General features: G+C 41.8%; 1 protein-coding gene across 1 annotated transcript; it reads left to right on the top strand.

Annotated features, from left to right (window-relative positions):
• Positions 1 to 273: 273 nt before the first annotated feature.
• On the top strand, positions 274 to 5,274 carry IRX4 (iroquois homeobox 4). Its single transcript, XM_073329471.2, has 5 exons — positions 274 to 318; positions 1,061 to 1,312; positions 2,356 to 2,462; positions 3,944 to 4,257; positions 4,547 to 5,274. The coding sequence occupies exons 1-5, from the start codon at positions 274 to 276 to the stop codon at positions 5,272 to 5,274; spliced, it is 1,446 nt and encodes a 481-aa protein (XP_073185572.1).
• The last annotated feature ends 15,497 nt before the right edge of the window (positions 5,275 to 20,771 follow it).

Genomic DNA, 20,771 nt, shown 5'->3' with positions numbered 1-20,771 from the left:
TGTCGCCACGTTTGTCAATCTCTGAGTCCACTTGTAGAAATTACTTCTAGTTTGCAGCTGTAGAAAAGATGCTACTTTCATCATACATGTTTTTCAGTTAAAAAAAGTTTAAGATTCATGTAGGTAAATTAAATATGGTATTCTGCTTCGTCCTATAAGCATCTAGGAACCTGTGGTTACCAATCAATTGGTACAACAGAGCAGAGCAAGGCTGCAATAGCGTGCAGATCAGACGTCTCTCCTTGTTTCTAGATAACTGGGATCCTCTGTACCATGTCATATCCTCAGTTTGGATACCCTTACTCTTCTGCACCCCAGGTAAGACTCTATTGTCCGCAAACGTTAATTGATTGAATTTCAGTCATTATTGATTTCTACCGTTCAGTGATAAAAGCTGCAGTGTTCCCTTATAGTATGTGAAAGCGTGAAATTGGTTAAGCACTCAGTCTGTTTATAAGATATTTAAGTTTGTGGGCATATTTGTAAAATGAAAGGAGCATACAGTATTTAGGGTGTTATGGGGAGACTGGAGGGGCGGAGAAGGCGAGAGGAAAGGAGAAGGGGCATGGAAACACTCCAGGAATAATATTTTATCTTCCGGATTAGGTTTACTATTTACACACTTAAAAGGGAAATTACTGAAATATCTATTGTAGAAACATAATGGGATATTTGAAACCCGCAGGTTAATAATAGATGTATGTAGGGCTGTTACAAATCTGCAGTCAAAATAAATATGCATGAGTGATTTAGAAAAAAAAGGTTTAAAAACGCAGATGGGGAGCATTGTGCTGCAAGTGAAGACAAATGATATCAACACTTTGTACAATCCATTTTAAAAGTTACTTTTAAAAGCATTTAATGTAAGCAGCCTGTAAACCTGACGTAGCCGCCCCTTTGTAGAGATTTTCATTAAACGCTTAGAGTTTTGTCTTCCTTTTTTAATTGATAAAATATCTAATCTGTACATTTCCCGAAACCTTCATTTCCTCTGTCTTGAAAGGAAACAAATGTGAAAATTTAGCTGCAGGTTTTAAAAAGTTTTCCTCTTTTCCCTTAGTTCCTGATGACCACCAATTCTCTGACAACTTGCTGTGAGTCTAGTGGCAGGACTCTGACAGATTCAGGCGCTGCAGCCCCGGCTCAGACCCCAGTCTATTGTCCTGTATACGAAAGCAGGCTGTTAGCCACAGCCAGACATGAGCTCAATTCTGCAGCTGCCTTAGGAGTCTATGGAAATCCTTACACAAGTACCCAGGGCTATGGAAACTATGTTACCTATGGTACTGAAGCTTCTGCCTTCTATTCTTTGGTAAGCAATCCTAGAATCTTCTTGTCACTCATTAGTAAAACAAATCCCAGCTCAAAAGATTAACGAAAACATATCTTCTCGCTTCTTGGCTTGCGTGTTAGAGTCCCCAGAGGAAATCTGTGCTCTCCCCTCTCTTCTGAATTGGAACTGTTCACTAAGACTAAAATTCACGTGCTGTTATGTTTAGATTGCTATACTAAGTCAGTCATGTTTTCAGGACAGAGACCAGTTTAAGTAGCTCTACTAAATATCTAAATACATGTAGTTCTTTACGTAAGCCTGTTTTCTAACTATCGACGCATAGCTCTGCCTTTTAACTCTCTCTAATATTAAAGTATGCTTAACAGTTACATGATACTACAGTTAAAAGACAGTTCTGTGAATCTGATGAACGACACTAGAATGAACGATATAGATAGGTTGGTAGTTCAAAGTTGCATATACAGAGGTGCAGAACAATCGATATACCTTGGAATGAGCTTTTTCTTTGGCATCATTATAGCATGGGTTAATGTGTGTATTGATTTCACTGACTGCTGAAATTCTAGACCTTTGCCTCAGCCAAAATATCTTACTGTAAGACCACAGCAGTAAGTTGCCATTCATCTTTCATTTCCTTTGCATATTGTATTTCTGATTAATTAAAGGAAATAGTTGTGAATAGCCAAGATGTCATTAAAAGTTTAAACGCTTGTTGTCACTTTCTAGGTCATTGTTTTATAATGTTAATAAATGAAATCTGCTCTCGGTTCTGTAGAGAAAGAAACTATGAATTAAGCTTTTCTTAGTTATTTCGGTTAGGAGAATACTTGTTAAGAAGAAGGGAAACAGGTTAATTATAGTCAAATACGAGGCAATTGTTTTGGAACCAAACTGCTGTGGAAAACAATATATTCCATAGCAGCATTGTAACATTTGTGTTACATTTATGGTCAAATGTAACAAGTCAATTCACTTCCCTTAACTACTTCTAAGGAGAGAGACTGGGCGACGGGCCTGGGAGTGGGAATTGGTGAAAGGACACACTCGATTTTGTGTTACAGAACAGTTTCGACGCGAAGGATGGGACTGGATCTGCGCATGCGGGCATTACCCAGGCGGCTGCCTACTATCCCTACGATCACACACTCAGTCAGTATCAATATGACAGGTAAGAAACAAACAATTAAATACATGTAACGAAGAGTGATTTTTCCTAAGCAGGAGACATTTTAAACAGTGAAACACTGTGCCCGTTTAACAAGGAATTATTAATCAAGGTATATAAATAATTAGACAAAATGGAAGCCTACCTTTGTCCTTTGACAAACCTTACATTTGTACATTACCTGGAGACTGAAGAGGGACCTACTGGGCAGGCTGCTTAAACAGTGTAGTAAAAACCAAAGCTTTATTCTGAATGTTGACTCTTAGTCTCTAAATTAAACATGGAGGGGAGGGGCGGTGGAGAGAGAGAGGGACTGGCTAAATAGCCACACATTTGTGTTTGTCAGCACTGAGCAGTGTTGCAGGGCTACATGAGTAACCCTGTGAATGACTTCTGACTTTAGCAAACTATGTATCAAATACACTACGTCCCCCTTTCCTGCTTGTAATTCAATCCATTTCATTATTCTACCGTAGTAAACTGAATGTTTTAACAAATGGGAGTAGCTTTGAAAAACTCAAATAATGAGGCCTATATACCTTGGCAGTACTTGAAGAGATCATACCACTTTATCTTGGTTCTCTCATCATATTCTGTAGAAACTTTTTCTAAGTATATGTTTAAACACATTGTTCTCCCAACCCAGCACCTGGTCCTTTACTTTTCAAGGAGCTATACTTTCCACTAGTCAATTTTTTTTTTGTATTAATTAGCTTTTCCTATAGTGCCTTAAATTGAACAGCCCTTTTATCTTCGGTATGTTTATTAGTTTTAAAACAGCACAAAACCACTTAAACCATCTCAACCTTTTAAGCCCACTGGGTGCCGATGACCTTTCCTGGATGATGTGCATTAAATATTCAGGTGCAGTCCAGTGTCTTCTGCGTCACGTTTTTACAATTTCAGGAACAAAAGGGTAGGAGAGATTACTAATAAAAGGAATAAGGAGGAAATATATTTCTGTTAACAGTTACACCCTGAGGTCACTTAAATTTATTTTATTTGAGCAGGATTTATCAAACAGCTGAAAAGCAGAACTTTTGTGTGCGGGTCTGTGCGTTTCTAAGATGTTTCTGTCACACAAGTTGTTAAAATGGACTTTGCAATTTACCTGAATAAAAACAGACATTTTCTTTTCTATTTGTTCTTCAAAGGTTATTGTATAATTGAATTAAAACATTCCGTATGCCCAGTACTCCTCATTTTAAAATGGTATGTTATCATTGCTTCTTTCTTACTACTGAATTGTTGGGGTAAATCATTACTAAAAGCCTTTTACGGCCCCTTAGGTTTTGATACAGTATTCTTCCACACTGATTAGTGCTAGAAGAAGGTACCACTAATGGTCTCTCCTAGGACCTGATCCAAGCCCCATGTATCTTTCTTTTGGCTTCAGTGGGCTTTGGATCAGGTGCCCAAAGACCACCTCGCTCTATCTTTGACATGATCTTCATATGGTGTGATTTATGTCTTGTGAACTACAGATATGGCACCATGGACGGAGGCACCCGAAGAAAAAACGCAACTCGTGAAACCACCAGTACGCTGAAGGCCTGGCTGCAGGAGCACAGGAAGAACCCCTACCCCACCAAAGGCGAGAAGATCATGCTGGCCATCATCACCAAAATGACCCTCACCCAGGTCTCCACCTGGTTCGCCAATGCCAGGAGGAGGCTGAAAAAGGAGAACAAGATGACCTGGCCTCCAAGGAACAAGTGTTCCGATGAGAAGAGATCCTACGAAGAGGAAGAGGAGGAAGAGTCACAGGAAGACAATATGAAGAACGAGAAAAACGATGGTATCTTATTATATATACATTTACAATTAACAAGCAGAATTCTAGAGTAGCCAGATCAGTTTTCAGTTTCCCCTTTGACTGTTTTTATCATGAATGTTGTTGCATGAGTGGGTAGGATATACGTATGAATTGCACATAGCCTAGAAACATACCTACAGAATTGCAGTTGTAGTCTTTATTAGGAACACCCTTTTAAACAGTACTTCGGATCTTTAGAGATGCTATTACTTTAAAGAAGCACTGCGGTGCTATTTATTCCGTATGGTTTACTGTTTTCCCATTCCTGCAGAGGCCACTAGCAAAGAAGAAAAAGAGCTGGAACTGAGTGATTTGGATGACTTTGACCCCATTGAGTCGGAGAGCTCAGAATGCGAATTGAAACAGCCCTTCCAGCACCTGGAGAGCAACCAGATAAGTGCTACTAATCATTGCAAGGAGCCTTCTCTAAAGAAGCCGATCCCGGCGGCCACCATTGAAGAAGACCTGGAGAGGGCTAAAAACTGTCTCAAGAATGTGGTGGACGAATGTGAGCAAGACTTAACCAATGTAAGACAGAGAAGCTGTGAGTCCAAAATGTGTTTTCAGCAGGGGCAACAAATATTGGAGACAAAACCCAGGATTTGGTCCTTAGCTCACACTGCCACTTCTCTAAACCAAACTGAGTATCCTTCCTGCATGCTGAAACGCCAAGGAGTCTCCTCCTCCGTTGCAGTTTCTGCTCCTGTTAGTGTCATTGACAGACATCAGGATTCCCCAGTCACCAATCTCAGGAACTGGGTGGATGGGGTGTTTCATGACCCCATATTCAGACACAGTACTTTGAACCAAGCTTTGAGCAACACAACAGTTTCCTGGGCTACCACCAAAGGGGCTATTCTGGAAACGGGATCTTTAGGACGCTCAATTGGGAACAGTACTAACGTGCTCAAAGGCCAACTGTCAAACTTATCCCACCAGGACTCAAATAAAGAATTTCTTGCATTTCCCAAATCAGGAAGCAAAATGTTTTGTTCTTAACAACATCCCAAGTGGCAAAGAACTTTCTAACACCTGAAGAGTGGGATACACTGAAAAGAGATTTGGAAGAATTTAAATTTAAATATAATTTTTTTAAAAATAACAAAGATAACGATTTAACGTTCAGTTTGCTTAATTAAACGGGCAGACTTTACTCATTGCTGTTTTGAAGAATTTCTGTTGGCAGCGACTTTAAGGGATCAATGTCGTAAAAATAATTTAACTCCATGTCTAAAAGCACGTACTATAGTGTAGGCGTACTTAAAAGTTTACATCCAAAAGTTTACAAACGAGAAATTTAAATTCAGATATTTAATTTAAGGCATGCCAATATTAGTTATAAAGACTTTTCAGATTTTTTCCTTCTGATTTCATTGTTATCATATAATTCACAAACGGCACTTATACCAAGTTTACACTATTGCACAAATTTACCTTGACAAACATGTTTAAAAAGTATGTTCACTCCAATAAATTGTCTGTTTCAGAAGTAAAAATTAGTGGTGGCGTTTTGCATTACAAAATAAATATGTTCCAGTTTTAGAATGTGTTCATAGATGTTCTAGTAATTTAAAGAAATGTCAAGATGATTGCATTAATACTAGAAAAAGTTCATGAAAATGTCAATAAATCATTAGCATAACTGCAAACAAATTTATTTAAATCATAAATATTGATACTTTTTCATTGGGCCTTATTTTTTTCTCTTTCTGTGTATGTGAAGGAATCCAGGAGGTTCTAAACTCGGAGATCCTTGAGCAAATAACGGTCTAAGATTTCGCCTTTAAACAGATAGTTATTGTTATGCTTTTAAGTACAACACTACATTTACCTGGTTGTACTCTGTTAAAGAACGCCGTGTTAATGAATACTGTGTGTTACACTGGAATATGGATGTCCAGTCTCAAGAGCCCTTCTCTGCTAGAGAAACACAGGGCCATCCATCATTACATTTGTTGAGTTTGACAGTTGTCACCCGAGAAAGGAGGGGGGAAAGAAAAACAATAACAGGAGTTAAATGTTCATACTTTAAAACAATATTAGATAAATAGATAGATAGATATGAAAGGAGAGAGAAGTGTAGTTGTGCTCTAGATTTGCTGAAATAAAGGGGGAGAAAATAGAAGAAGAGAAAAAAGTAGACTCCAGCTGCCCACTAAGGGTAGACAGTGTACGCCGCATAAACCTGAGAAGGGGGAGGTGGGATCTTGGAGAGTAGGCTGGAGAAAATCACCCCGGGACCCAGTGTTTGCCGTTGTGGCAGGGGAGTCTCTTTTTATGAGTGCGAAGCAATTGATTCACATGGAAAATTTGATATTTTAAAGAACCGTTTTAGCTTCAAGCTTCTCTGATAGTATGAAGAATCGTTGATTCTCCATGAATATTTCAGCACTTCAGGACAGATGCTTTACCGTTTTGACATTAAATAGAGTGCAGCCAAGAGAAAAAGCTCGTTCTCCGTGTGCTTCAGGAGGTCTCGCTGCCAATTTACCAGTTAAATAACAAGCGTTTTAAACATTTCCCTTTCAATCGTGGAGTAGAAACAAACTTTCTGTTCCTCAGGCCGGGGAAAATAAAGAAACGATAAGCCAAACCTGACAGAAATAAGAAAAATAATCTTCTTAAAATACCAGTTTACAATCCAGAGCAGCCCTATCTACTGGTGTGGGCAAGAGTTAAACGCTCATAATGGGACTGAAGTAGGAACATGAAAAAACCCCTGCATCCTTCCCCATACTTCCTCCCCCGCAAAATAAAACAAAGACCAGAAATGAAACGGAGCGCTACCCCCAGGAGTTTGTAAAGAAATCTCGAGACAGCAACTACAGTAGTTAAAATATAAAACACACTAGCCCGCAAACTTTAGAGTGAGACCGGTTAGTGCAGCAATTGAATAAAGGAATCTGGGTGTGGGGAGTAGATCAAACCCTTCCCCTCTCTGAAAGCAGCTGTAATTGGATTGTATCCAGTCATATTCCCTGTCATTGTATTGACTTTCGCTCTCTTGGATGATATTATCGAGATCACTGAACCTCGCTGCTGATCTGGCTGTCAAAAGGCTGAGACAGGAGCCCCCGGCCTGGAAAACGTGCATCAGCCAAGATAATTTGAAGTGAAATTTTCATTTTGACAGTAAACCCCTCAATTTCTAAAGGCTCTGCACCCAGAGATCTCGGTGGCAGGGGGAGGCTTTACAGAAAGCCACGTCTTAAACTGAAAAGGGCAAAAGAACTCGAATTAGTTGTAATAGATAAAAGGGCAAAAATAAAGAGTCAAGGGTACTTGACAGTAATAGCGAAAGTGGAGTCTCTGGGGAGAAGTGTTCTCAGCTAGATGCTGGGCCGGCAGGAATTTTAATGCAGCAGGGCGGCCGGAGAGCTTTCCAGTGAAGCCTTTTAGACAAAGCAAATTTTTTGAAAACCAAAATAAGGTAGAAGGGACGAGAGGGAAGGGGGCGCACGTATTCCGCCATCAAACCAGCAGTAGAAGCAAATGGGACAGTAATACGCATAACCACCATAAGAAACAAATACTGGATTCTGTGGTAGCTATGTTAAAGCAAAAATGTACATGTGTGTCTATACAAGTGTTATTGTATATGTAAGTACGTGTGTACATGCTACTGATTCGCTGCAGATTTCAACGTCGGTGGTGCTATTGAGGATATATGGGGGCGGGCTGGGGGGCGAAGATTTAATTATTCAGTACAATGATAGCCAAGTGAGTATTTTCGGAACACAAGACATATGTAGAGACAAAGTTATGGAGTAAATATAATTCAGAAAATGTATTTATCTAAATCAGCTGTACCACATAAAATCAACACATATACGGAATGCTAAATTATTCAAAATACACTTTCTGTGTATAATTACAGGAATTTTACCCTCAGAGGAAACAACAATATGGCATTAAAATTGGTCTGATTTCTATAGAGTTCTTTTGCACCTTTGCACATATTTCGTGGCCAGGCTTTTGAAAAAATGGTAACAAATACTCTTGGAGATAATAACTGACAACACCGACTTACATTCAAATCTGGGGAAAGAAATCCTCAAATAATATTTAAAATAAAGGCAATAAAATTCTATTCAAGGCAAAAAAATTCCAATATTATAAATTAGAAAAATACTTTACCCCTTAATGCTATGTCACTGTCCTAAAACAAGTTTGAATAAGTTTGTACCCGCTATCTAACAGGACCTGATTGCAGTAGGCTACAGGTATATAGGATGTTCTTTGTATGAAATCAGAATTTTGTTTTGGGGTGTGTTTTTTTAATCCTTGTCTAGAGATTAGCAGTCAGGCATAACAGTTCATTCAAAAGCACCATAAAGTGTGAACAAAAGACTATGAGAAATTAATCTTTGCTATTTTATTCAATAGCACAAGTCAAAGATCACTTTCAACTGTTACTCAGCTGTTGGGGGGGAGGGGGGACGCTAAGAAAGAAAGCCATATAACTAGGATAAATATACAAAGCAGAAATTATAAAGAGGGGATTAAAAAGAAGGGAGAAGAAAGAAAGAAAAACATGGAGAAAACGGTCTGAAACTGAGAGACTCTAAATCATTCAGCCATGGCAAATTCAAACACACAAAGGAGGGGATGCTAAATTAACAGTGCTTTTTACATAGAGCCCAAATAAAACTGTAATCAGCGACGCGTTACTTTTCATTAAGCGAGTTTGACAGCAGCATATTCAGCCTCGACAAGGGAACAGGAGCGAAGAAATATACGGCTCTCCCAGCCCGAGTCATAAGATAATTCCTTAAGCTCCATTAACAACTCTTAGCCGCAGGAAATGGGCTCCCTGAAAACATCTCCAAATCTAAAAGCTTTATCGACCTCTCAAACCTCTGCTGATGGTTCTATTTTTTAAAAAAAACTTAAGGGAGAGACGTCCAGCAAGGTAATAGACTTTGACACAACACCTTCTTAACTAGAGAGAGAGAGGCCGAGAAAACCAGACCTTAAATGATATTTAAAAGGCAGCCAATTAAGATTTAAAATGATTGTCTCCTGAGATTATGCATGTGATTTATGTCACCTACTTTTTCCCAGGCATGCATACAAAATTGCAACTGGGCAGATAGCCTGTTCTTTAAATAATATTTTTTTAAAAAAAATAAATAGTGGCAATTAACTATCTGTAGCTATCTCAAACAATTTTAAATATTAAACTAATAAGAGGTTGAACTTTAGATATTTTGATTGAAAGAATACATTGCAACAGTCACCTCGTTTATCTGTAGTCAATTAAAAGACAACCAAATAAATCATACAAACATTTTCTTTTAACTTTTATGAGCATAATTTTTAAATAAATGTTACTCTGTGTTGACGTCTGACTATTAAAGACTTTTAATTTGTACATTTCTCACACAACAGAATGAAACAGCTTTCAGTTCATCCACACAGTAAGAAGACTTTGTCTTTACAGGATTTGGAATAGCACATATATTAGAGGTAGGTTGGTTGTGAGGGTACCTCAGACTTAATAAAGTCTTAGTGATGTATATTTACCCTTTGTCATTAAATCTGGCCTTCAAATAATTTGAAATTTATTTCTTGTATTGTATTAAATATCAAGAAAAGTTAACTTTTACTTTAAGACTTCATCCAAAAAGCCCTGAAAATGAAAATAAGGGGGGAAATTTGGGGGGTTGTATTGGAAAGATGTCCAAATAGTGTGAGTTTGGGAGTGGGAGATGGCAGCAGGGAAAGGGAATCATTCAGAGCCTACGTGATCAGACACTCCCTTGGATGAGTTTAGATCTAACCACAGTCTGATGGGGCTAGAACTAACTTTCAGCATTAATGCTTTTTTCGTGGCACTTGTGAGTTTAATTCCCACCTTTACCTTTGTAGATGTAAACCTGGAAAAGGGAGGTTTTTATGGCCAATAGCAGTTGGTGTGTGTGTGGGTGTAGAAGGGACCACATTATCTAGATTTTCCACTATGTGCTAAATTTAATATTTAGCATTTATATACCATTTTTCATTCCCTTTACACACATTAATTCTCAAAACACTTCTGTGAAGCAGATATTATTATACCCATTTTACAGAAGGGTATACTGAGGCATATAAAGGTTAAGTGTCTTGCTGAGGTGATTCAGGAATAAAGTGGCAGAGCCAGAAATTAGAACCTGGGCATCCTGACTCTCAAACCCCTCCTGCAGGACCTGATTCAGCAAGGCTCTTAATGCCTAACTTTAAACACATGAGTAATCTCAGTGAAGCCAGTGGGACTACTCATGTGATTAAATATAGGCACATGCCTTGTTGTACTGGGACCTTAAGCACTAAATACTCTTATAACTTACTTAAGGTTTTGTTTGTTTATTTGTTTGTTTTTTAAAGATTTGCTTCTGCTCCCACTGAGGTTAAAACGAAAATGTTCACTAAGGAACCTAAGAATGGTATTCACCAAAGCAAGTATCCTAGGCATAGAGCCCAATAACTTAGCTCAATTGGAGATTCCAAGGTTTGCTAAGCCCCATGTCTCTCAGAGAGTTTGGCACCTAAGCACAGGCTGCAGTGAGGCACCTCCTTACACATGCAAGTGTACACAGTTATTTGTCTGTGTACAGATAAAGTATGTATCCTGAACCCATGCCAAGTGTCTATATATGCTGTGCTGGGCATAGGTATAGGCTGTGCATAGGCATGAACCTTCATCCACACTGCCCCTTTTTCGTATGTAACATTAATGCTGATGTTTCAGAGGCAGTATCCCAGAGTCCTGTTTGTCACAGGAGACACTGTTGGAATCACCTTGCTATATGTTGCTGGAACTGTATACCACCTTCACACATTTGACAACAGCAGTTTCCTGTCATCTCTCCCTTTTGTCAAACTGCATTGGAGACATGGAACAGGTCCGTGAAGATGTGGATCTGCTCCTGCTGATGTTCGTTGGACATATATTCATGTGGTGCAGTACCAAATACTGGGTGGAATCGGTCCAAAGAGATTTCAGACGGCAAAGACAGCTGATTCTCAGATAGGGAATGAAATTCCACTTGGGACCCATGGAACAGATGTGTTGAATAACAGAACTGCAATGGTGTGATAATGGGTGGAGCACTGCTTCTGGTCCTGAAGAACCAGCATAGTGTGGTGGCCTTGGAAATCTGAGATGTTGACCAGTGGTTACAAATCTTCAGAATGAGGAAACAGAACTTCATGGAGTTGTGTGAGTAGCTTGCAGAAACCCTAAAGAACCAGAACACTTGATTTTGGAATGGATACCAGTGCAGATGCAGGTGGCTATCACCCTCTGGATGCTGGTAACACCTGAAAATTACTGGTCAGTTGCCAACCAATTCAGAGTTGTGAAGTCAACTGTCAGTATGGTGGCTGTACAGGTTTGCCAGGCTACCAATACTGAGTTGCCATAATCCAAATCCCTGAAATTATAGCAAGATTTCAGAGGATGGCTTTTGTGAACTGTGCGAGGGCCATCAAAAGAGGCCAGTATGTGAACCATAAAGGTTAATATTCACTGGTTCTCTGAGGCTTGGTGGACCACAGGGATTAGTTCTTGTACACAAATACTGGTACAGGAGAAAGGTCCATGATGCCAGGGTGTTCAGGAGGTCCAGGTTGTAATTTGGGGGTGGATAAAATAATGTGCCTATGTACATTGTTTCTGTGCCTACCTTTATTTTGGATGATCCTGCATACCACCTGACTGTGGCTCATTGAAGCCTTACCCTGACATCACCCACCCAAGCAAAAAGGAATTGAACCACAGACTGAATACCTGCAGAATGGTGGTGGTGTGTGCCTTTGTGTCTGAAAGCCTGTTGGTGATGCCTTTGAGCTTTTCTGGATGCCAGTGTGACCAACACAGTTTGAATTATTGTGGTATGCTGTGCTTTGCATAATGTATGCAAGGCTAAAGAAGCTCTCACAGTGAATGTTCACAGGACAGATCTGTTTTTAAGGTCTGTGCAGGTAGCCAGATACCACCAACGTGCACACTGTTCTTGGTTCCCTGCAGGCCAGGAAAATTTGTGATACTGTGTGCCTGTACAAAATGGAACAGTGGGGAACCAGCAAGTGACTTAGAACTGTGCCAAGGTACATAGCTGTGATGCAGTGGAGCTGCTTGAAAAGCTCAATAGAGCATTGCCACATATGTCTGTTGCCAGATACCTCAAAGGGTTTCAATCCCCTGAAGTTAGTGTACTAACTGAAAGCAGACAGCTGGAGTAGGAGGACCCTCAAGGTTAATAACTTTGACAGTGGTTTTGTGCTGCCATCATTGAGCAATGTTTTCATTACGTATTAACTGCTTTGTTTTGGGTTGGCTTATGGGGAGCACTGCAGCAATGCTAAAGGAATTTAAAAAACAGTTCTTTAAGGTTTGGGGGGAGACTTAACACATTCCTTCCTCACAATTCTTTCTGACACTATAGCTTACAGCTCTTACCCGGTATATGCATAATTGATCCCATGTCATGAGTACTGCCATAGTTGCCAGTGGTAACTGTTTGATGGGTGTGGAGGAGTCATTAAATCAGTGCTCAGTATCAGATATCTTAACGGTTTAATTTTGTTTCCTTTGTCACTTAATTTTTAACAAAAGACAAAGAGCTTTAAGTAAAATTCTCCTCTATTTTTCACTGTGGTGTTCTGGCCATAAACAGTTATTTTACTGCATACTTTATTGCCATGAACCTTTTTTTTAAACATTAGTGAAGTCCTGGCTGCAGGGGTGGGGGTGAAATTGTTAGCATTTCCATGGCACCACACTTTTACTGAAATCATGCAGTCATGTGCTGTGAATCCTGCTACCTCATCCCAAATCTCTGGGAAGTATCATGTTGATCATACTCAGAAAACAACATGCATGCAGAAGTGAAGGGAAGAGTTACATAAAGCTAGAGCCATTTTGAACAGAAAGAAATTAACAAAAAAGACCCTCCAGAAAAGACAAAAAACAAGCCAAATTCATTCAGAAGCGGGCAAACATTACTTTCTGAGGGGGTCTCCTCATCCTTGCCCTCCCCTTTGCCATGACAAGTGGGGAACAGCTGCAGTTGCAGAATATTGCGGAGAGGGACAAATGTGGACATGTCCTGTGTGGAATTTGGGGTCTGAACATATGCAAGGCTACAGGGACTGGATCGAGTCCATCATTCGCTTCCTGAATGCTTTGGGGATTCCCCCAAGAGGGGTTTCGGCTGACTGAGGAGGATGTGGTGCTGAGCATCCTGCATGCTCCTCTTTGGCAGGAAAGGAGCTGCAGCCTGGGCGATCACCACCTCAGTGGCAGCCTGGGTGATAGTTGGAGAAGGAGGAGAAAGTGGTAACTGTTCCCCTAGAGGGGCAGCTGCCACCGTAGTGGGTGGGCCCCAAAAGCATTCTGCCACCAGTTGGACTAGGGACTGCATGAGTGCATGATCCCATTCTTTCTGTGCTCCTACTGCCAGTGCTGTCTCCCCATCTGGAGGAATGTCTCATCCTAAAAGCCCATTCTTCCCTTGCCCTAAGAAAATCTGACTATTCCTGACTCCTTCTGTCAATGCCAACAAGCAGGTCCTCCAGATGCACTTGGTTTCTTCCTCTTCTATCTCTGGGGTGCCACTCCTGCTCTCCCAGCAGAATGGATTCTCTCTTGGCTTCAGAATGTCCTGGCAAGTCAAACACAAGGTAGCATTAATTTCATTTTCCTTGGAAGACAATTATATCCCCCCACATAGTGCAACTGTGCAGCCAAAGTCTGCAAGGAATGCAGTTGTTACAGCTTCCTTCTTTCAGACTACTTTTGCAGCCCAGAAGGAAGGGTCTGAGGTTAAAAGTGATAAGATACTTGCATTAATTTTATTAAAATGTTGCAATGTTTATAGTGTTTACAGTGGGACGATTTGGAGAGAAGGGCAGTTGACAGGCAAGGATGGCAAATGTGCAGCAAAGCATGGAATGGGTTAAGGTCTAAGGTCTAATGTTTACAGTGCACAGATGGAACACTTAGGATAGGGTTCAGTTCTTCAGGGGTAACATTACCAAGTCATTTTGTTGTTCTTTAAAGAGCAGCCATCACTTGGAGAACATAGCAGTTTTGAAGGTACCAGAATGGAAAAGAGAAGTAGTTTTCCAGTCCTGCATAAGACACATTGACACTTACGCCAGAAAAATGTTTCTGAAAATGGTGACCCCCTCTATATGAGTGGAGGAGTTTGTGAAGGTGAACCAAGCACATTTGCCTGGCCATTAAACTTGAAGAACCAGTTTGAATTTCTGCTACACCAAAAATTTGCTGAATTATGCTTACAGGACTGTGCACCAGTTGGAGAGGAAATTGATTATGTTCTAAGCTAGCAGATGGAATTCCCATGGAAGAGGAACAGAGAACCACAAAGAACCCACCCTCTAACCCCCCCTGTATTGCCAGAAAGTCCAGCCCACATGTTCTGCAAACAGCACTGAAAGCGACAGAGAAACAGAAAGTAGCATCATAAGTGTATTTTCTTCTCTGATCTTTTGGATCAACAAACCAGTCGCCTCTCCTCTGCTAAGGGATACAGCTCTGTGTTTGTGCAACTGCCAGAACACATGTTTCACCCACCCCACTTCACCCAGCTTCTGCAGAGTGGCTCACTAAGGGAAGAGGCCACACACCAGGCACTGGTTTCAGAGTAGCAGCCATGTTAGTCTGTATTCGCAAAAAGAAAAGGGAGAACTGGAGGTCCTGGTGATGTCAAGGAACTATGACGTGATCGGAATAACAGAGACTTGGTGGGATAACTCACATGACTGGAGTACTGTCATGGATGGTTATAAACTGTTCAGAAAGGACAGGCAGGGCAGAAAAGGTGGGGGAGTAGCACTGTATGTAAGGGAGCAGTATGACTGCTCAGAGCTCCGGTATGAAACTGCAGAAAAGCCTGAGTGTCTCTGGATTAAGTTTAGAAGTGTGTGCAACAAGAGTGATGTAGTGGTGGGAGTCTGCTATAGACCACCGGACCAGGGGGATGAGGTGGATGAGGCTTTCTTCCGGCAGCTCACGGAAGCTACTAGATCGCATGCCCTGATTCTCATGGGTGACTTTAATTTTCCTGATATCTGCTGGGAGAGCAATACAGCGGTGCATAGACAATCCAGGAAGTTTTTGGAAAGCGTAGGGGACAATTTCCTGGCGCAAGTGCTAGAGGAGCCAACTAGGGGGGGGCGCTTTTCTTGACCTGCTGCTCACAAACCGGGTAGAATTAGTGGGGGAAGCAAAAGTGGATGGGAATCTGGGAGGCAGTGACCATGAGTTGGTTGCGTTCAGGATCCTGACGCAGGGAAGAAAGGTAAGCAGCAGGATACAGACCCTGGACTTCAGGAAAGCAGACTTCGACTCCTTCAGGGAACGGATGGCCAGGATCCCCTGGGGGACTAACTTGAAGGGGAAAGGAGTCCAGGAGAGCTGGCTGTATTTCAAGGAATCCCTGTTGAGGTTACAGGGACAAACCATCCCGATGAGTCGAAAGAATAGTAAATATGGCAGGCGACCAGCTTGGCTTAATGGTGAAATCCTAGCGGATCTTAAACATAAAAAAGAAGCTTACAAGAAGTGGAAGGTTGGACATATGACCAGGGAAGAGTATAAAAATATTGCTCGGGCATGTAGGAATGTTATCAGGAGGGCCAAATCGCACCTGGAGCTGCAGCTAGCCAGAGATGTCAAGAGTAACAAGAAGGGTTTCTTCAGGTATGTTGGCAACAAGAAGAAAGCCAAGGAATGTGTGGGCCCCTTACTGAATGAGGGAGGCAACCTAGTGACAGAGGATGTGGAAAAAGCTAATGTACTCAATGCTTTTTTTGCCTCTGTTTTCACTAACAAGGTCAGCTCCCAGACTGCTGCGCTGGGCATCACAAAATGCGGAAGAGATGGCCAGCCCTCTGTGGAGATAGAGGTGGTTAGGGACTATTTAGAAAAGCTGGACGTGCACAAGTCCATGGGGCCGGACGAGTTGCATCCGAGAGTGCTGAAGGAATCGGCGGCTGTGATTGCAGAGCCACTGGCCATTATCTTTGAAAACTCGTGGCGAACCAGGGAAGTCCCGGATGACTGGAAAAAGGCTAATGTAGTGCCAATCTTTAAAAAAGGGAAGAAGGAAGATCCTGGGAACTACAGGCCAGTCAGCCTCACCTCAGTCCCTGGAAAAATCATGGAGCAGGTCCTCAAAGAATCAATCCTGAAGCACTTGCATGAGAGGAAAGTGATCAGGAACAGCCAGCATGGATTCACCAAGGGAAGGTCATGCCTGACTAATCTAATCGCCTTTTATGATGAGATTACTGGTTCTGTGGATGAAGGGAAAGCAGTGGATGTATTGTTTCTTGACTTTAGCAAAGCTTTTGACACGGTCTCCCATAGTATTCTTGTCAGCAAGTTAAGGAAGTATGGGCTGGATGAATGCACTATAAGGTGGGTAGAAAGCTGGCTAAATTGTCGGGCTCAACGTAGTAGTGATCATTGTAGTGATCAATGGCTCCATGTCTAGTTGGCAGCCGGTGTCAAGTGGAGTGCCCCAAGGGTCGGTCCTGGGGCCGGTTTTATTCAATATCTTCATAAATGATCTGGAGGATGGTGTGGATTGCACTCTCAGCAAATTTGCGGATGATACTAAACTGGGAGGAGTGGTAGATACGCTGGAGGGGAGGGATAGGATACAGAAGGACCTAGACCAATTGGAAGATTGGGCCAAAAGGAATCTGATGAGGTTCAATAAGGATAAGTGCAGGGTCCTGCACTTAGGACGGAAGAACCCAATGCACAGCTACAGACTAGGGACCGAATGGCTAGGCAGCAGTTCTGCGGAAAAGGACCTAGGGGTGACAGTGGACAAGAAGCTGGATATGAGTCAGCAGTGTGCCCTTGTTGCCAAGAAGGCCAATGGCATTTTGGGATGTATAAGTAGGGGCATAGCGAGCAGATCGAGGGACGTGATCGTTCCCCTCTATTTGACATTGGTGAGGTCTCATCTGGAGTACTGTGTCCAGTTTTGGGCCCCACACTTCAAGAAGGATGTGGATAAATTGGAGAGAGTCCAGCGAAGGGCAACAAAAATGATTAGGGGACTGGAACACATGAGTTATGAGGAGAGGCTGAGGGAGCTGGGATTGTTTAGCCTGCAGAAGAGAAGAATGAGAGGGGATTTGATAGCTGCTTTCAACTACCTGAAAGGGGGTTCCAAAGAGGATGGCTCTAGACTGTTCTCAATGGTAGCAGATGACAGAACGAGGAGTAATGGTCTCAAGTTGCAGTGGGGGAGGTTTAGATTGGATATTAGGAAAAACTTTTTCACTAAGAGGGTGGTGAAACACTGGAATGCGTTACCTAGGGAGGTGGTAGAATCTCCTTCCTTAGAGGTTTTTAAGGTCAGGCTTGACAAAGCCCTGGCTGGGATGATTTAACTGGGAATTGGTCCTGCTTTGAGCAGGGGGTTGGATTAGATGACCTTCTGGGGTCCCTTCCAACCCTGATATTCTATGATTCTATGATTCTATGACTTGTGGCACCTTAGAGACTAACAAATTTATTTGAGCATAAGCTTTCGTGAGCTACAGCTGAATGCATCCGATGAAGTGAGCTGCAGCTCACGAAAGCTTATGCTCAAATAAATTTGTTAGTCTCTAAGGTGCCACAAGTCCTCCTTTTCTTTTTACACCAGGGACTGAGAACAGTAATAAACATTTGCAATGGTCACAGGAAGAATGGACAGCTCTGACTTTTCTCAGACAAACAAATGGTTCTTTTTCCCTTTTCAGACTCAAACCCAGGCCACCTGCCCCCCTTCCATTGCCTTCCACATGGCTCCCATTTGCAAGGGGAAGAAAATGGGGGGGATGGAGGGAGGTAGTTTGTGGTCTTTGAGAAACCATGTATCATTAAACTGTTCTTTTCCCATCCAGGCACTTTCAGAACCCTCCCTCCAGCCCTTCCCACCCGCAGTTGGCTCCGCCCAGCGAATATCACTGGGCAGTGTGCTGCCTGACAAATGCAGGGTCACAAGGACTGCTCATTAACACTCTGCTAAAGCTTCCACTAAATACAGTGCTTCGTGTGATTTCAATACAATCACTGAATTACAGCTGTGTCTTGCTTGGGGACCAGGCTGGGGTGGAGCATGGGTGGGGTGATGAGGAGGCCAGCTTCATGTATTACTGGAGCAAGAGGTGATATTTCTGGGAAGTGTGGGGGCATATTATAACTTACTGGGCTCAGATTCTGGTTCCTGCCAAAGCTAAGAGACCTCTTCAGGCTCCTCGGGAAGGGCGGGGCGGGCGCTTTCTCAGCCAGGTCTGCTAGGTAGAGGTGCAGAATCACATGTTTCTCTTCCTTCAGGTCTCCCAGGGTTTCTTCTGGGACTTCATCCAAGGTCCCTGCTGCCTCCTCGCTCTGCCTCTCATCAATGTCCTGCCGTACATTGAGGCTGGCAGAGTCAAGAGTGGGTTGTAACTGAATTCAGGCTCAGTACTCTTAGCCCTGGAGAACACTCAGTCCAGCTCATCATATGCTAGGTCCTCTTCCCAGAGTGACTATTTGAATCCTTCACTCCCTGCTACAGGAGCCTGAAGTGCTTCTTGCATGCCCAATAGTGGGAATGAGTCCCATGAATGTCCATCTCCTCCATACTCTGTGAAATCTCCTAGTACAGGTGTATGTTCCTTCCAGTACGGGCAAAGTCATGGAGGATGGTGTACTCTGTCCACACCTTCCTATACATTTTGTTATACAGATGATGTATGACAGTTTAAACATGAGGCAGAAGTTGGAGCACAGATGCCATCAATGTACTGTGTCTGACTGAAGGTAGCATAGAGATTTTTTTAAAGTCCAGTGTCATAGCTGTTCTGGAGGACAAAAAGCATTCTTTCCCTACACTATACCATCCACAAAGTCACAATCAGTGGAATCAGGTGGTGGATGAGCTAATAAATCTGACCTGCCTTCACCTGGAAACAAATCAGATATTTCTCACTCTGAGGAGTTTTCTGCTAACTTTGCAGATAAAATAAATCAGGTTTAGACCAGTCTGGGCAACTTTACAGTAAAAGCACTTGTTGATAGGCAGTAGCTAAAATAGATGAAAATAGCAGGGGAACTCACATACTTTATTGACCGTCATGATGGGTCTCAATGTCATATGATGATGTGTTGTTATACTGTCTGATGGTGACAGAATGTGGCACAGGAAAGAAAATGAAAACAAGCGAAGAATTTTATCTAGATATAGTTCATGCCTTCAGGCAGTCCTATAACCAGCCAAATAAAAGTATATTAGCCAAATTTTGTCTTTATTTACTTAGAATTTACCCTGCTGTAACTCAAATAATTTCACTGGAGTTACTGCATAATTACATTAGTTTATCTGAGAGCAGAATTTAGCCATGTATTTACAGTGTATAGAGTTGGGAGAGGGCACAGCCCTGGTAAACCCCTAGTAAAATATACACAAATCTGGTATTTTACTGTACTGTACTGTACTAGTTACAAGTTATATTATTTTTGTACATTTGCATGAAATTGAAGTTAAAATAGATAAAACCAAAAAACATGCAAAAAAGAAACCAAAACTATCACACTCCCAAACCTATTCATGTTTCCCATAAGACATTTGCATTAAAATATGTACAAACCTCCCAAATACCAGCATTAACAATGTACAAAAATCTATAATTAAAGCAAGTTATCCCCTCCTGAGTACATAAGAATAGAAATATTGATTGCCTGTCTTTGTATCCTATCTTCAACCAGTATCTCCAGTCTCCTTCTCAACACATCTCACTCAAACATTCATGGGAATTTTATTGCAATATTTTGGCACCAGACTTTCTGTACAGTAATAAAATAATAATCTTATTATAGCTCCCAAATTTTCTGTTCATCCTCTTCCTTCCTTTAATTTATTCCACTTTTTCTCTTTTCTTCTATGTCTTCCTGTCTCTTTTCATAGTTACATAGAGTTTAAGGACAGAAGGGGCCATTAGATCATCTAGTCTGACCTGTGTAATACAGGCTATTAATTTGAGGTCAGACAAAATGATCTAATTGTCCCTTCTGGCCATGAACTCTTTGAAATAAGTTCCCTCCAGCCTCTGGTGGTGGGAGAATGATAAGATGAGAAGAGTTCCCTATCTCCTCTGTGAGGAAAAGACAGACCTAGACAAATCTCAGGACACAGTCATTTCCCCTTCTAGTACTGCATAGTGGGTTGGTGGGAGAGGGGAAAGAAAAGTTAATGATAGGGAAATGGAGAGACTGAGAGGCTGTTTGGAGTATCTTCTGTTCTCTCCCTTCCCACTAGGATTGAAGAGAAAAACAGCAGCATGGGTCTCCTCTTCACTTTTCACTCCAGAGAGGATGTGGAGGATCTGGTGGGTGGACAGATCTCTTCACTAGTAAGAGAAGGAGGAGTTCAGACAGGGCAAGAGGGCCCAACCCTTGAGCCAAGAATTGGGGGGAAAGGGGAGCTCCCACACACTGTGCT

The sequence above is a fragment of the Lepidochelys kempii genome, chromosome 2 (genome assembly GCF_965140285.1).
Source record: "Lepidochelys kempii isolate rLepKem1 chromosome 2, rLepKem1.hap1, whole genome shotgun sequence".
NCBI lineage: Eukaryota > Metazoa > Chordata > Testudines > Cheloniidae > Lepidochelys > Lepidochelys kempii.
The sequence above is the reverse complement of the archived record's forward strand: the minus strand, read 5'-3'. Positions and strand labels throughout refer to the sequence as shown.

Bases quoted from the DNA above. Each gene is read 5' to 3' on its own strand.
- IRX4 (XM_073329471.2), top strand. From the start codon at position 274: ATGTCATATCCTCAGTTTGGATACCCTTACTCTTCTGCACCCCAG. The intron at 319-1,060 runs GTAAGACTCTAT...CTTTTCCCTTAG, and splicing joins CTTACTCTTCTGCACCCCAG to TTCCTGATGACCACCAATTC. The intron at 1,313-2,355 runs GTAAGCAATCCT...TTTGTGTTACAG, and splicing joins CTTCTGCCTTCTATTCTTTG to AACAGTTTCGACGCGAAGGA.